The 18,099-nt window shown below is 38.1% G+C and overlaps 1 protein-coding gene across 2 annotated transcripts in view; it reads right to left on the reverse strand.

Moving 5' to 3' along the window:
• LOC136858645 (poly(A) RNA polymerase gld-2 homolog A) overlaps positions 1-18,099 on the reverse strand; it is a 384,677-nt gene that overhangs the window by 189,163 nt on the left and 177,415 nt on the right. For both annotated transcript variants that reach the window (XM_067138357.2, XM_067138358.2), the window contains exon 5: positions 11,047-11,148. In XM_067138357.2, the coding sequence (XP_066994458.1) occupies positions 11,047-11,148 (102 nt within the window). The remainder of the gene's footprint in view (positions 1-11,046; positions 11,149-18,099) is intronic.

An 18,099-nucleotide genomic window follows, 5' to 3' on the forward strand; every position in this document is an offset into this window, starting at 1 on the left:
AAAGCACAAAAATTATCATCAGGTAAAAGAAAAGGCCAGAATTAGAAAGGGAGTTAGACAAGGTTATCTCCTATCACCGTATTTAATATGTTCATTGAGGACTCTATTCAGATCATGAAGGAGAAGACAAAGGGAATAAAAGTCAATGGGGAAAGGATACATTGTATCAGATTTGCAGATGATTTTGTATTAATAGCAAGACTCAGAAAAATTAATAGAATGCTGCAAGTCCTCTCAGACATTCAGACTATGGAAATTAAAATTAAACAAACTGAAAACTAAAGTAATGGTAGTACGGAAAGTATGGAAGAAATTAAAACCAATAAAAAATTGATGACATCAGAATTGATCAGGTGAAACAATTCTGTTATCTTGGTAGTACGATAAAGGATAATAGATGCTTCCTGGAAGTAAAGAGAAGAATAGCATTGGCAAAACAGGCCTATATGACTAAGAAAAACATTTTAACCAGCACGCACATGAATATAGATGTCAGAAAATCCTTTGCAAAATCATTTGTATGGAGTACACTGCAGTATGGAAGTGAGAGTTGGACTCTGGTTAAATTATAAAGGAATCGACTTGAAGCTGAATGTGGATATGGCGGAACATGACCAGAATAAGCTGGACGGAAAGAAAAACCAACCTGGAAGTCTTAAGGGAAGTTAAAGAAGAGAGAAGATTATTAAAGGAAATGGAAAACAGTAAACTAAAATTTATTGGACAAGTCATCAGGCACAACACTTTTTTCACTAACATTCACGAAGGGAAAGTGCTAGGAAAGAAAGGAAGAGGAAGACCTAGGATGAAGTATTTTGACGAAATCAAGAAGAGGTTAGGTTGCAACAATTACGTGGAGCTGAAACGAACAGCCAATGAAAGAAGAGAGTGGTTGCATCGACAAGGCATTAGCCTTTAGAATAGTGATAAAAATGGGGAAAGCAGCACGGATGGATGAAATTAGCATGGAAATGATAAAAGGCTGCTGGACCTGTTGGACTACAATGGGTGTACAGATCGTTGAAGGACATACAGAAGCAGAAACATGTGCCAGAAGACTGGGGAAAGGGAATACTGTAATAATAACAGTCTTTAAGATAGGGGGATTAAAACAGTGTGTGATAACTATAGCAATTACACTCCTATCACAAGTGAAAAAAATACTGTAAATAATATTAGAGGAAAATGAGAAGAAAGGTAGGAGAGTTGCATGAGGAACAGTGTGACTTAGGAGTGGAAGATCTACAGAGAACGCAATTTTCAGCACGAGACAGTTAATGGAAAATACTTTAAAATATGGAAAAGATCTGGTTATGTCATTCATAGATCTTACAAAGGCATATGATAGTGTTCCAGGGAGAAACTTTGGGAACCCATGGTCAAAATGAGAATGGGTACACAAACTGTAGAAATTGTGCAAGCAATGTACAACAACTGCGTCAGCAGCAGACTCGGGTTGGAAAGACAGAATGGTTTAAAAATTACACTGGACTAAGTCAGAGGTGTGTGTGCTGTCACCTCTTATTTATAATGTTTATGAACAAAATTGTAAAGGAGATAAAGGAAGCATATGGGAATAGGGAGATGAAGTTATTACTATTTGCAGATTATATTGTGGTCTGGAGAATGAACAGCGAATTAGTACAACTTGATGCACTGAATGGGAACATTTAAAAGTAAGTTATGGTATGAAAATCACTGCAGAAAAGAAACAAGACCATGGTGACATCAAGAGAAGACAAGGGAAAGGCATTGTGAAAATTGGTAGTCAAATAATTTAAATTGTTGACAGTTTCAAATACCTAGGGAGTGAATTAATGCAGAATACAAGGCTGAACAGGGAGATTAGCAAGAGGGTGCATTCTACCAGTGTGTAAGGAACCTTGTCTGACATAAGGTAATACCATGGAAGTGTGAAGAGGTAGTGCACAAAATGTATTATGCTGCGGCTGAGACCTGGACAATGATAAGTAGGGAGAGGAGTAGAATTCAAGCCAGCAAAATGAAATTCCTAAGAAGTGTGATAGGAAAGACAGAGAAACGAAGATGCGAGAAAGGAGGTAGGAATGGAAAACCTTAATGAGAAAATTGATAGGAGTAAACTAAGATAGTTTAGATGTAAAGAGGATGGAGGAGAATACAAAAAAGAGAGAGAGGAGTGCAAGAAGAAGACACGTGGACTGGGACAAAATAATGGAGGAGGAATGGTGGAAGGAGAGAGGCAAGTGAGTGCCGTAAATGCCCCGACCTGACAGGAGCAGGATAAGGAGAAAGAAGGAGGAGGTTAATAATAATAATAATAATAATAATAATAATAATAATAATAATAGCATGGATGAAAGTTCAGCAGAAGCTACTATCCCAGGTGGTAACCAATCCACCTTCGCCTCGAGTGAAGCATGCAGGCCTTCGGATTTTCTTTTTCCTCTCGATGTCATGTTTTAATAACTTCATTGATCTAACTTACGAAACTTTTGGAAGCACAGTGCCGATCTACTCTTCAAGAACTTGCTCCGTAATACATTTATATATTTAATCTGCGACTTTCAGCATAATTTTTGGATCTATCAACAAGCAGTGCCAATTCTTAAAATTATACAGTGCCCCATGGACTGCAGCTGAACTCATCAAGAATTTACTCCGTGCTACATTTAAATACTATTTGATTCTGGACTTCTTCACACAGTACTCTCTAACACATCTAACTTAAGAGACTTTTTGAAGCACAATGCTGATCTACTCTTTGGAAACTTGCTCTGTAGCACATTTGCGTATTTGATCGGCAACTACTTCATAATTTTTAGATCTATCGACGGGCAGTGCTATTCCCTAAAATTATACAGTGTCTCAAACTGCAATTGAACTCTTCAAGAATTTGCTGAGTACTATATTTAGATACGTCTTTGATTCTGGACTTCTTCCCATACAGTGCTCTCTAACGCTTATGTCTTACTAACGTTCATGATTGACACGCAGTACCCTTAAAATTGTACAGTGCCTTAAAAACTGCAGCTGATAAATACGTGTGTTATAGTGCTTCATAAACTGCATCTGACAGTATCATCTAAACTTCATATTTTTACCTGTGCATCTTTCAACGCACAGTACTCTCTAAAGTTTTTAGTGCTTCACTATCAGCAATCTACAGAATTCTTTATACTTCACAATTTACTTATCTGTGCATTGTTTTACACTCATTTATGATCGGCTGATGATCAAAAATACTGGTCGAAACCGGTACCAATAATAATTAAATAGGAATGTAAACTTACATTTCTTATTTTAATAGTGTTGAAAGGTTGAACAATTTTATACTTTCTTTTAACTTATTAGTGACATGCATGGCAGTATAGGAGACTCCAGGAAAGATCAGACACAAACGCCAGAACTTTTTAGCTACTTTCAATGCAAACTCCCTTCTCAAGACCAGCAAACTGAAACAGGTCACTGATGCCTTGTTCCGATATCAGATATTGATCGCTGTAATTCAGGAAACAAGATTCGCGGACGAACATTGAGTCACAAGGTTATAGAATCTTAAAAGGCAAGACTTGTAAACGTGTAGTAAAAACCATCTCACACTTAGGCACAGGATTTATTGTCAACGGCAAGATTTTGGGTTCGATTGTGGACTTCACCTCCCCTAACAGCCGAGTCTACTCTCTCTTTTCGGTGTACAATTAGAGTTTACACAATGGTGAACGTACATGCGCCGATCAATCAAGCGAATAGGAAGGACCCGGAAGGAACAGACGCATTCTGGGAGGAGCTAGAAGATATCCTCTCAAAGGTACCTGACAAACATACGATGCCATCATTCTGCTTGGAGATTTCAATGCCCAGCTTGACAAGGTATGAAAATATCAGAAGATTATTTGAAACTACCCAGCTCACAGGAGAACCAATCGTAATGGAGAAAGGCTTGTGGAGTTATGCAGAGCATTCAATCTGGTCGTAAAGTTAACTGCGTTCAAACATCTGCCCAGAAAACAGAAGACCAGAATTTCTCCTAACTCCAACCTTGGTGGTCCAAATTGGCCATGTCGCCATTGTACAGAAAGCGCAACGAGAGATCCAAAAAGGGAAAACTGATGAATGTTTTGGAAAATTTAGAAATTTACCTTACACAAAAATGTAATTCTGAATCAAGTTTAAATGAGAAAAGTACAGAAGATAACCCACTGTTTAGGCTAGCATATAATCATTTAAGGAACAAAAAGAAGAAGAAAAGAAGAAAAACTTGAAGATCCTAAATTTGTGTAGTGTTCTCATTCAGTTCAACCAAAATTGTATGTATTGATCATTTTTATAATATTTCATAAGTTCTCTTTACTCTTTGATATGATGTATTGGGACACAATACTCCTTCAAATTGTAAAACAAAAGATTGTGTCATATTGTGTTATTCTTTGATCTAACCACTGATGAAGGGAATGGTTGAGATTTCCCGAAACATGTATGGTTTAATTAATAATGTTTCTTTCATTTAATGAGTGTATTGATCAAGGCGGATTTAAATAAACTATTATAAATAGTTATATTACACATACAGATCCAGAACTGTAAGGTTCTGAGAAATGCCAACTTGCGAGTCTGATCACTACCTTTCAAAGATCAAAGTTAGACTAATTCCAAGAAATACTAAAAAGATTACTCCAAGAAAAACTGATAAGTTTGACAGAGACAAGCTAAGAATTCACCCACAAGTTGGAAACTTTAAATCCAGAGAATTGGGAACAATTACAAGAGGCTACAGTCAGAACAGCTAAGGAGACTGTCCCACTCACAAAATCAAGAAAGCATGCTTGGTGGGATAATGAACGTGATGCAGCAGTACAGCTAAGACAGGCTGCGTGGCAGAAATGGAATTGTCACAAAAATGAAGTGAACAGAATCAACTTTCTGAACACGAGAAAATCTGCATCAAAAACCATCCGTGGCATGAAACGTATGTTTAATAAGAAACAGTTGGTACAGATTGAGCAAGACTTCCAGAAAAATAACACACGTAACTTCTGTAAAACCTTCAAGCACAATGTGAACAAATACTACCTGCCCAAGTCTACAGTTTAAAGATTCAATGGCAAACTAGCTCACAATGATGAAGATAATTGTCAGATTCTAGCAAGTTATTTTGAAAGCCTCCTCAACTGTGAGGCTCCAGGGACCACATTCGTTTATGAGAAAAATCCGAAAATCCATCCAGATTTGTCCCCACCTACGAAGGCAGAAACCAGGAAGATCATCCAAGAACTGAAGGACAACAAAGCACCGGCTGAAGATTTGATAATTGCTGAACTGTGAAAGCATGCAGGGGATAAGGCAATCAACAAGCTTGTTGCAATTATTTAAGAGATCTGGGAAAGCAAAAAACTCCCAAGTGGATGGACCTCTGCTGTAATTCATCCACTACATAACAAAGGGAAGATAACAGATGTAAACAACTACCGTGACATCTCTCTTCTGTTAATAACTTACAAGATCCTCTCAAAAGCTCTACAGAGTAGGGCAGAACAACAAATCGATCCATAACTGGGGGAATACCAAGGAGGTTTCAGAAAGGGACGATCATGCGCTGAGCATATTATGAATCTGAAGTCCATACGTTCATATCTGAAACTCGGGAATAGAGAATTCGTGGTGACCTTTGTTGATTTTAGGAAAGCATATGACTCAATTGATCAAACTACCCTATTGCAAATCCTTGAAGAGTTTGGCTTAGATAACAAGACAAAAGCAATTATCCAGTAAACCCTGACTTAACACCACCTCCAAAGTGAAGTTCAGAGGAGAGATGTCCAATTCCTTTGAAATCAGGACAGGAGTGAGACAAGGAGATGGGCTACTATCACCTCTTCTCTTCAACCATGTTTTAGAAAAGAAAAGGCTAGGCTACAAGTATATGAATCTTACAATCGACTGTCTAGCCTTTGCATATGATCTAGTGATCTTTTCAGACTCAACTGATATGGCAGAAGAGCAAATTAACCAACTTAAGACTCAAGCATTGAAGGCTGGGCTTCAAATCTGCTTTGAGAAGACACACTTCTTGATAAACATAAAATCAGCGTCAAGGGAACTGGAGGTTGGACTAGGAAAAATTAAGCAGGCAGAAAAGTTTAAATACCTCGGTGAATGGACAGAGCCTACTAACCTATCAGAGAAAGAAGCCTTCGTGTCACGCATTAACAAAATGGATATGGCCTACCGACTAACTAAAGACATCTACAATAAAAGATCGATATCCTTAAATACCTAAATTAGATATTATTGCACTGTTATTCGACCAGACACACTGTATGTAGCAGAGACTCTCACAATGAACAAGAAAGGTCTAATGGAAAAACTAGAGGCTAAAGAAAGGAAGATTGAGAAAAATCATGGGTCCCATCAAAGAAAACAGCGAATACAGAAAACGTCACAACCACGAATTATACAAGCACGTGGAGAAGATAAGTGATACGAATGAGCCCAGGCATGATATTAACGAACTTTCAAGATAAGAAAACCAAAGGGGCATGGTTCACAGAAGTTGAGAAAGATAAATTTCTCCTAAAGATATCCAGGAGCGTTTCGCTTAAGGAAAAAACTACGTACGCACAAAGATTTCCAAGAAAAGCCGAAGCTGAAGACATGGAAGGCGTGCACCCAAGATAGAAAAGAACGCCGGAGACGAATGCAGGAGCATTGGGTGGCAGTTAAAGCTCAAAAAAAGGAGACAGTTGAACTGACGTGGTTCCTAGTTGCCCGAAACAAAGAAAGAATAATAATAATAATAATAATAATAATAATAATAATAATAATAATAATAATAATAATAATAATCATCGTATGGCCTCAGCTACTGTGTGGAGACATTTCAATCAGATGCCATCTGGATGGCTGCTCATCAATTTCGACGTTCCGTTTTACTCTAGGCCTACCAGATGGCAGACCGAGTAAACTGAAACTCTCTTGGGCATCTCAGGCTGAGATTGAATGAATTTTGTCGGGTGAACACCAAATGTGTCACTAGAGATCTTTTACATGCCGACGTTGTACGACATGGAGTGTCGAATGGACTTTTATCCGCCCTTCGAACATCCGACTGACTCTGCCGGGTTTGAACACTGTATCTTGGGATCCGGAGGCCTACACTACCACTGATCCACAGAGGCAGCTTGGAGGAGGATGATAGTGGTAAATACAATTTATTATAACTGACGGAATGCAGCTTTAAACTGAAGTGTCTGACATACAGCTTGTGTTTGTTCTGATCTAGCCGAAGTCTGAAAGTCTACCAATCTTCTAAAACAAACTCTGTACTGATGGAAAAAGTACAAGTCTTAGAGGCTAAACATAACAGGTGTCTTTGAAGTTATAACCTTTAGTGATGCTTTTACCAGGAACTGAATCGTGCGAAACCTTTGAATCTGTATGACCACTCCATGAGCCTAATAGTAAAAGTGAGCTGTCTTTAACATCTACAGCCAAAACTTCGGAATGAAATCTGGTAAGGTGTCTAACCTTATATGACACTGTAGGCAAACTGTCTCGGCGGACATGGGAAGAACTATTACTATGATACTAAGTGCCCTCGGATTGGTGCATGGATCTGGGTTTTATTTGTTTCTTCAGTGTTCAGACCCGGAGGCATCCCTCATGAACAAAAAGATAAAGATGAATAAAGGTGGTATACCTGGGTCCAGCATATAGTGGGCCAGGCTCTGCCTGTCACAAACCATGACAAAGGGCAAGTGACAAACGAGTAATACCTCTTTTTAAAAAATTTGGCTGGCCTGGCTGGTAGCACCTCGCAAGGGTTCCTTGCCAGAGTTATAGTAAAGTACTTCAAGGCAGCTTCGATGGAGGAGACCTTCAAAATGGCACAGTTGATAGATGAGGCATTTTGGTACTCAAACTGCTGTCTTACAGATGAAGTAGGAGACTACTAACAGCTAAGAGTTCACCATGTTAGAAAAACCCTCAACTATGTTAGGTATAGTAAGTCAGCAGAAGAGGAGAAGAGGGATTCTTTCAACAGCAACAGAGCACAGGAGGCTTTTTCATTCCCACACCTGGCTGGCTGGAGTAGAGAATCTAAGACTAATCGCAAGCCACAAATTGGAAAAAATGGTCAAAGCTCAAGAAATGTTGGTTTATTTGCAACCTTGAGCTCAGCTGTACTGCATGTGGTGATTCCCACTACACAAGCCAGTAGTCTTTATTCTGTGAGAACAGTTTGGGAATAGTACTGATAAGACCTTTTAAAAAACTATTCTTTTCACATTAGGATACATATAGGATAATTATGATTTTTGCAAGTATACATGTAAAAATCATGATCTTATATAAACACACACATTTTAAGCTAGAGAATTACTCACACCGTCACATCTGTAAACATATTGAGACAACAAGAACCGTTGTTACTAACATTGAAGTGCTGTAACAGTAGGGTCAGAATTATTAGTAACGAAATGGAGAACATCTCTGAATGTAGACTGAATACAGAGCTGAGAGAATGAGCATGAAATATGTATATCTTGAGGGGCTGATTTTCTACCATAAAAAAAAATTAACATAAAAAACTGCACACGTTACTTCAGTACAAAGCCTTTGCGGCTACAAGATGTTCTTGCAAACCACTTTGCCATCAGAGTTGTCACAATAGTATAAAACAAAAAGTCTAATGTGATACAATATTCATACTTTTGTCTGTTTAGTCATCTGCCCGAAGGCTGCTTGGATCCCCAAATAGCACCTTCGAAGATTATGCATGTATAGAAGAATGGCAAAAACCAATGGTGGTGCTGTGATGAGGCATACTACGCAGGCAAGGGGAATGGCATAACTCTGCATCACCCATACTTCAGCAGCTACTAACTCTACTGGTCATAGGAGAGTGGAAGCTATGTTTTAGTCTGGCCTGTGCCAAAAGACAAATGCAAAAGTGCTATAGGCTTCGTGCGTATAGCACTGTGCTGCTGCGGGTGGATACTATGAGAACTACTTAGAGGAATCTTCATCAACAGCTCAACATAAGCTGGAATATGCGTGACGTTTATCTGCATTTATTCAATTATTTTACAGTGCTCTCTTCAGATGATTATTTTTTAATGTCACAACGTTCTGACAGAATGATGTGCTTGATCTTGGCTGCATTAATAGATACTGTAATACAGAGCTTTCATTCACGACCTCATGAAATGGATTTGAAAATACGGTGGATCTTAGCAGTAAATCGCAGAAAATGATTCAGGATTTGTTCATTTATTTAATACACAAGAACTCTTTACACAACCTAAAAGTTAACAATTACAAACAAATTATTATAACGTTAAATTTATTTTTTAAAGCACACACATCATACTGTAAACGATACATTGTATTCTGTTAACATAGTTTTAATGTTGATTATAATAATAATAATAATACTAATAATATTTTTTTTGCTAGTAGTTTTACGTCGCACCGACACAGATAGGTCTTATGGCGACGATGGGACAGGGAAGGGCTAGGAGTGGGAAGGAGGCAGCCCCAGCATTTGCCTGGTGTGAAAATGGGAAACCACGGAAAACCATTTTCAGGGCTGCCGACAGTGGGGTTCGAACCTACTATCTTCCGAATACTGGATACTGGCCGCACTCAAGCGACTGCAGCTATTGAGCTTGGTAATGGTAATAATAATAATAATAATAATAATAATAATAATAATAATAATAATAATAATAACATACCGTACTGTACTACAGACCACAAAGTGAAATTTTATAGTATTCTGTCAAAACCTCACGAAATGGATTTAAAAAGGCAGTAGACAAATATAGGCTAATTATAGAAATAGGCCTCCATTACACAGTATCAATAGCTCACAGAAATACCGCATTTTACATAAGTTAAGTTCTGTCCTCGCCACGAGGTGGTGCAACTCTTTTCAAGCAACCCCTAATGAACATGAGCTGCATGAACCCTCATGTCAATCTTAAATTTCTGACTGTATCGGGAATTAAGCCCGGGCCCCCGACGAAGGAAACTAGTAGCACTAACCGTTATATTACAGAGGTGGTCGCGATCATACTATGAATTCAGACACAATAATTCATTGGCAACGTTAAGATATTCTGATATTTTCAATTGGTCCAACATCAAACCTGTGCCTTTTTATCGGGAAAAGTTCCTCCAAGCTCTTCTGCTTGTTGTATTTCTCTTTCCTCGCTTTTGAGATGCGAGGTCCAGACCATTCACAGGATTGATCAGTACGCGAGGTGACATGTTCTGAGTAAACTGTATAAATAACAGCAGAAATATCTTATATTTCATGGAAATAATTTTATTCTTTAACCAAGGCCTCCCTCGTATGATATCGTATTAGAGATAGGCCAAATATATTTTTCTGAAGACAGCATTGTTGAATGTGAACGTGAAAATTACTCTCTTTATCACCATAAATAACACATAAATTACTGTTACCTCTATCGTGAAATGGTAGTGTCTCTAATGGACCAACGTTTTTCCTCATATTTGCAGTTATTCGCTCTGTTGCTATTTCCTGTGAGCAATTTTTCTTGTAAATTTAATATAGACCAATTTCTGGAAGTTTGGAATAATTTGACCGATTGTTGCATAAGACACTCTGAAATCCCACTGTTATTATTTAATCGGCCATGGCAACATGCTGTGGAACGACAGAGATATGTGCGCGGTGATCGCATTAACTTACAATGTTCGCCACTCGCAGCGCAGCGGTGCATTTTTCCCAGCAGCGCACGGAGCCTATAGCAGTTCAAATATCAACAATATAATATCTGAAACCAAAATATATCTGGAAATACAAGGGTTTGCCCACAGATCATATTCTAAGACAATTGATTACAAACTCATCTTAATTTGTGAGCTACTGATTAAGATTACTTATGAAATCTAGAAATGCCTGTAACCAACAACACACATTCCAAACACAGAAGATGCTAGGAGTTTGCCCATGTGAAAACAGGAGTGAACATATTAGTCAGTTGAAGCGTGCTGTTAATAATACTTTTAAAATAAGTTAAAAGGATAACATACCCTAATAAATAGGTACAGCTCTTTCCAGAGGATCATTTTCTTCTTGTAAGTTTCCTCCGTTTGCTGATTCATGATGAACTTTGTCCAGATCCCTTCCGACAACTACAGAGAGCAAGAACAACAATTAAAACACTGTGCAGTACTCAAATATGATCCATATTGACAGACTATGCAACTCAAACTTTTTCTACAGATTGACCAAATACCCTGAAGCATACAAACAAGAAATAGAATTTCATAATTGCAATGCAAAAGGTTCATACAGAATAACATTTGTGTGTAAAATGCCAATTAGACAATTAGAAGAACAGAAGATGAAGAAAGTTACAGAAATGCACACAGAGTTTTTATCAAGTTCACTTCCAGTTCCATTGGTCACTGTATTGTGTTTAATCTGATCTTTTATTGATAACTCCCTTCACAGCTATGGAATCATTTCTACAGAAGACAGCATACCAGAAATTCACATCAATTGTTGTTGGATTTCTTTTTTATTTGTTTTATGTCACACCAACACATAGGTTTTATGGCAATGTTGGGATATGACAAGGTTAGGACTAAGAAAGAAAAAACTGTAGTCTTGGGGTACAGTCCCAACATGTGTTTGGTATGAAAATGGAAAAACCCTCTTCAGGCCACAAACATGCATTAATACATGGAGTCCGACTCCTTGGCAAAATGGTCAGCATTGAGGCCTTTGAATCAGAAGGTGCCAGGTTTGATTCCTGAGTGGGTCAGGAATTTTAATCGCGTCTAATTCTTCTGGCTTGGGGACTGGATGTATGCGGCTGTCCCAACACAGTCCTCTTCATATTCAAACACACCACACTACCAACCATCACAGAAACACACAATAGTGATTACATCCCTCCACACAGGTTGGCATCAGGAAGGGCATCTGGCCATAAAACAGGGTCAAATCCACGTATGCAACATAGTTCACACCTGTGATCGTGCAAGTGTGGGAAAAGCTGCTGTAGTAGCAGTAGCAAAAGAAGCAGAAGAAGAAATGGGTCCTTTCAGAGGAGATTCTTGGTAAATACAGCACCTCAAAACAAACATAGGTTGCCGCAAGCACCAAAAAAAAAAATGATCTCTCTTGTAATTCAGACCGTGCTGAAAGAAATGGTTTCCAGGTCAGATGACCCACCTAGAAATGTTTCCAAAGTATGAGAGGAGTAATTTCTTGTGCCCTTGAGGCAACCTGTGTTCATCAACATGTTTGACAATCTACAGAACCCTTATGAACAAAGCACTAGATGTGAGGGTGCACATTTCGAACATGCTGTACTGAAGCAGATACGTGTTGTAACTGTCATCTTGCATGTTACGACGTATCTTGATGTTCAAAGCAAGTTTATAAAATCAGTACCGTTTGTCTCGCCGCATACTGTATATGGTGCAGCCAACTGAATGACAAACTAACGTTTTATTTATGTCTGAAAGAACTTTTGGGAGGAAAAGAGCCATTTTTATAAAATGATACATTGGGGCTTCTGGGAATCACTGCACTATCGGCAAGACGTATAGTAATACTTCAGTACGACAGTTTCATATCATATTGTTTATTTCAAAGTCTCAGAAGATCCTCAGAAATGGTCTTCAAATTCACCAGATCTAATTCTTCTTGCCCTTAACTGGCTTGCACTGTGAAAATGGAATCAAACCAGAGCAGAGTAAGTATAACAAAGTTTTATATTGTAGTGTTATTGAACATATCGATGGCCTAGAATGAAAACCTCGTATCTCACCAAGATCTTCCTATCCATTACTTCCCTTAAGACTGGTTACGCCTCCCAGCCACACATGAATACGCAGTCCATCAGAACAATGTTCATTGTGTTCTTATTCCTATGTCGACGTGTGAAAGAAAATGAACCTTATCGTACCGTACTATAGGAAAGTATGTCTGCGTGACGTATTTACTGACTCCTACAGTATAATTTTATAAGGTTCATTTTCCTTTATGCATCAGCATAGGAAAATAAACCCAATGAACATTGTTCTGATGGACTGCATATTCATGTGTGGCTGGGAGGCGTGACCAGTCTTAAGGGAAATAATGGATAGGAAGAACTTTTTGATATGAGGTATTCAATCTAGGCCATCGATATATTGTATTACACATGTTATTAAAGTTTCATCACTGGCCATAAAACTTGCATGAACAATCAACAACTATTCCATGACAACTCCATGGTTACGCACAAGCACGGAATCCACATAGTACTAAGGTTGCTCGACTACACTTGGATCGAAACAAGAAATTCCTTACATCAGTTTATATGCCAGAGGTGACTGTTCCAGTAACTTCTTGCACAAAGTTACCTTTCTTCTTAGACAATCTGTGCGGAACACTAATATATCCCTATCATTTAATCTAGTAGTGCCATGAAATGCTGCTTTAGCACCATACCTATGTCAACTTTAGATGCAGGCAGAAGATTTTCTTTAATGTCTAAATTAATTTTGAGGATGTTTCCTGAAGACTGCAATGACTCAGGTTTCTTAAACCTTCTCATTACATTTTTCATTATTGCTATGAGAGTTTCATACAAGAGTGGTGCAAACGGAAGATCTGTCTGAAACTGTTTTAGGAATGGTTCCAAATATCCAACAAGTGATGATAAAAATGACAATTTGGCATTAAGAAGCTTATCTTTAAGTGAAGTTGATACTATTTTGAATCTGTTACAGTTTGGTATTTTCTTGTCTAGCTTTGCTCCTTCGACATATTTGTCAACATCTGGTATAACCTTTATAGCACGTATATAAGAAATAAATTGACAAGAGTGTCCACCTTTTCAAAACAATAAATCTAGTAAATATTACATCAGCCTTGGGACTAGTTTCAGCCACCTAGTGGCCATCTTCAGCCAAATAAAAATTAAACAGATTATGTGATAACTAAAACATATGTATACCAGACAAAGACAATGTTGCAGGAATAATTATAACATTAAAATACATATAATAACAAAAATTAAGGTAATGATCATCTTGCCATAATATGATGTCTTTAAGTTGACTTTGGACCTAGACTTAGAAGTAAATCACTAATGTCTGATGTAGAACAAGCAATGACTTGCTGGAGGAAGCAGGCAGGCCAAGTAAATGAAATTTATAGCTTATAACTTTATAGCATGGTCAATCTTTTGAATTTTCAAGCCATCTTATTGCACAATATTTCAAAGGAAATATGCTGGTTTTCTCTGCATACTTTATTTCCATTTTTCAGCTCTGTTCTACTCTATACTGGTGTCTTTCGTTGCTTTTATTTTATTACTTTCTACTTTCTTCTACCGCATTTGTCCCTGATTCGTCCGATGTCCTCTCTGATACTTCTCAAGCACGAATGGTGTGATAGAACATCTCATTTGTAGTTTAATGTTGTCGCCAGCTCCTGCTTGGAGCACTCTGCCAGCATACAGCGAGCCACCTGATGATGAATGAGCATACCACTACAATTCTCCAATGGTAAAACATTCTTAAATTCAAACCCTTATTATTGTACAAGACTTCCTCGTGAACAGTAGAGATATTTTTTTTAGACGCAGAGCAAAGTTCTCTGCGAAATGTAAAGAGTTTCACCTTGTTTTGACACAGCATAAGCCCAAAAGCCCATATCAGGTCTACAAGTAGAGGCTGTGAAAGCATCAGTGTTAACATTGGAAACCTCTATGGGGAGGATATTTTTAACAGGGCTTCTAAACACAGCAAATTAAGGAGAAAGAAATCCATTCTTCTTTCTTCTTTATGCTTTCTTTTGAAATGCTAGGACCGTAACATCATCCCCAACTGTGTGAAGCTCAAGCACACATATACTCCTAAGGCCAGGAGAATATATCAGGCACCAGCAAGGCTCTTGATACCGAGAGAGTGCAGTGTATTAAGAAATAAGAATTTCATGTTGTTCCGTATTGAAGTGAGTTCACTAGTAAGTTGAAAGAAAGTATAAAATGGTTCAACCTTTCAATACTATTAAAATAAGAAATGTAAGTTTACATTCTTTTTAAATTATTGGTACCGGTTTCGACCAGTATTTTTGATCAGCAGCCGATCACAAATAGGTGTAAAACAATGCACAGATAAATAAATTGCGAAGTATAAAGAATTCTGTAGGTTGCTGATAGTGAAGCACTAAAAACTATAGGGAGTACTGTGCGTTGAAAGAAGCACAGGAAAAATATGTTAATATGATACTGTCAGATGCAGTTTATGAACCAGTATAACACATGTATTTTTTCAGCTGCAGTTTATAAGGCACTGTACAATTTTAAGGATAATACGTGTCGATCGTGAATGTTAGTAACAAGTGTTAGAGAGCACTGTACGGGAAGAAGTCCATAATCAAATACATACCCTAATATAGTACTGAGCAAATTCTTGAAGAGTACAACTGCCGATTATGAGACACTGTATAATTCTAGGGAATAGCACTGCCCATCAATAGATCCAAGTATTATGAACAAGTTGCCAATCAAATACGCAAACATTAATGATGGACACGCATTATCCTTAAAATTGTACAGTGCCTTATAAACTGCAGCTGATAAATGTGTGTGTTATAGTGCTTCATAACCTGCCTCTGACAGTATCATCTAAACTTCATATTTTTACCTATGCATCTTTCAATGCACAGTACTCCCTGAAGTTTTTAGTGCTTCACTATCAGCAACCTACAGAATTCTTTATACTTTGCAATGTATTTATCTGTGCACAGTTTTACACCTATTCGTGATCGGCTGATGATGACCAAAAATACTGGTCGAAACCAGTACCAATTTTAATTAAATAGGAATGTAAACTTAAGTTTCTTATTTTAATAGTATTGAAAGGTTGAACCATTTTATACTTTCTTTTAACTTGTTAAGAGTGCATCACACTCGTAAGGAACTGGATTCACGTCTCCTGAGAGTTATTAAAGCAACACTCTCACGCAGGAATTATGGTTGTCTTTCGATAGCTTTACTGCTATACAGGCTGAACGAAACTTCAACCAGGTGTCATTCAGATAGAAATCTAAGTTCCTCCAATTGGCTCAAAAACAGGCAGTCTCTTGCACAAACCCAGATACTCGGAAAATTGTCATCAATCTTTCCAAGCAATCCTTGGATGAGAACCAAATGGCAGTTTGCCGACATGGACAGCAGGCAATGGTATGGTGATAAATGGGGTTAAAAGTCAGTTTGAAAGTTTCACAAATAGGAAAAGTCCTCTCAGTTTTAATTACTGCATTGATGAGGTGAAAGTTCCATATGGGGATCACTGTAAGTACCTAGGTGTTAATGTAAGGAAAGATCAATACGTAATCACATAAATGGGATTGTAAATAAAGGGTACAGATCTCTGCACATGGTTATGAGGGTGTATAGGGGTTGTAGTAAAGATGTACGGTGGAGATGGCGGAAGGGGAAAACCTGTAGCATCTGTATGACATGAAAGATCTATTTCAGTTGTATGCCCCACAAACATGTTGCACAGATGAACATCTAGTCCCAGTTTTATAAGACAATATACAAATTTATGGTATTGAATACGTGGACCCTTCTCTACCCTTTGATAGTGTACTCCAGAGGAGCGGCTATGAGAGGCATCTGTCTCAATGTTAGGAGTGGCCTAATTTTGAACCTGGCAGTAGGTATAAAATGCTTTTGGGTGTGGCGAGCCCATCGTAACAATAGCCTATATGGATAAAGCAGATACGGTGCCTCGGAAAAGGTTAGGGCGTCCCCTGCAAAAAGCGACGCACAGTTCTTTGGGTGCTGGGGGAACTGAGAAGTGGGCAACCAGCATCAAACTACATCAAGATTGCGACAGTAAATGTCCTGACACTGACAGGAAAGACAGAAGAACTGGTTGACATCATGAAAGAAAACAATATAGCCATACTTGGACTGTGTGAGACCAAGAAGAGGGGTATGGAAGAGATTCCTCTGAAAGGATGATACAGGCTGTATTACAGTGGAGGACCTGAAGCAAAAAAATGGAGTGGCAATCATACTTAGAAAAGAAATCCAAGAATATGTGGAATCTACAGAAATGCATAGGCGATAGGATGATGGTGATGAGTAGAGCCCGGATTTCCATGCAAATGCACATTTTTAACCCTTTCCGGTCTAACTGCGAGCATAGCTTGCAGCGGCTAAAATTACGTTCACGCCGCTCTGCGAGCACAGCCCGTAGTAAGGTTAAACAAATAAATAAAAATCGAGAACGAACTATGCACACGTTCTGCTGACTACATCGTGTTTCTTCACATGTTAGTTACGAGAGTATTTCAACAGATGGCAGTATTATCTGTCTAAGTCAGAGAATTTACAATATTATTGATGAGTGTGCATTAGTAGGTGCTGTCACTGAATGTGTTCTAAAACATGGCTTTTCGAGGCAAGCAAGTGCTTGATGGAAGTTATATTTTTGATATTTTATGTAATCGTAATCCCTCATATATATATATATATATATATATAAAAAAACTTTACTAATATGTAGATATTCTTACGCATTCGTGCAATTATGAAATGCGCGAGAACATACAGTAAACTGTAAAGAGAATTCCAATCATAATGAAATGCAAGATGCTGTTTCGAATTCTTATCTGGATGTCGATATCTCCATTTGTGGACAATTATAATTACATACCTTGAATATCTTCACTCTGAGTATCTTCGCCAACACCACATTCTGAGCCAGTATCCTCACATAAAAATATATATAAATAAAAGTTCATAAGAGCTCCCATTTTTGTTATTTTTATTACTATTATTATTGAACAGTTATTATTTTATATAATTTTCATTATTGTTTTGTAATTGCAATGCACATTTTACATTATCAAACTACGGTGACCGAGCTCGATAGCTGCAGTCGCTTAAGTGCGACCAGTATCCAGTAACCGGGAGATAGTGGATTCGAACCCGACTGTCAGCAACCCTGAAGATGGTTTTCCGTGGTTTCCCATTTTCACACCAGGCAAATGCTGGGGCTGTACCTTAAGCAAGGCCACGGCCGCTTGCTTCCCATTCCAAGGCCTTTCCCATCCCATCGTTG

The sequence above is a fragment of the Anabrus simplex genome, chromosome 1 (assembly GCF_040414725.1).
Source record: "Anabrus simplex isolate iqAnaSimp1 chromosome 1, ASM4041472v1, whole genome shotgun sequence".
NCBI classification, from domain to species: domain Eukaryota; kingdom Metazoa; phylum Arthropoda; class Insecta; order Orthoptera; family Tettigoniidae; genus Anabrus; species Anabrus simplex.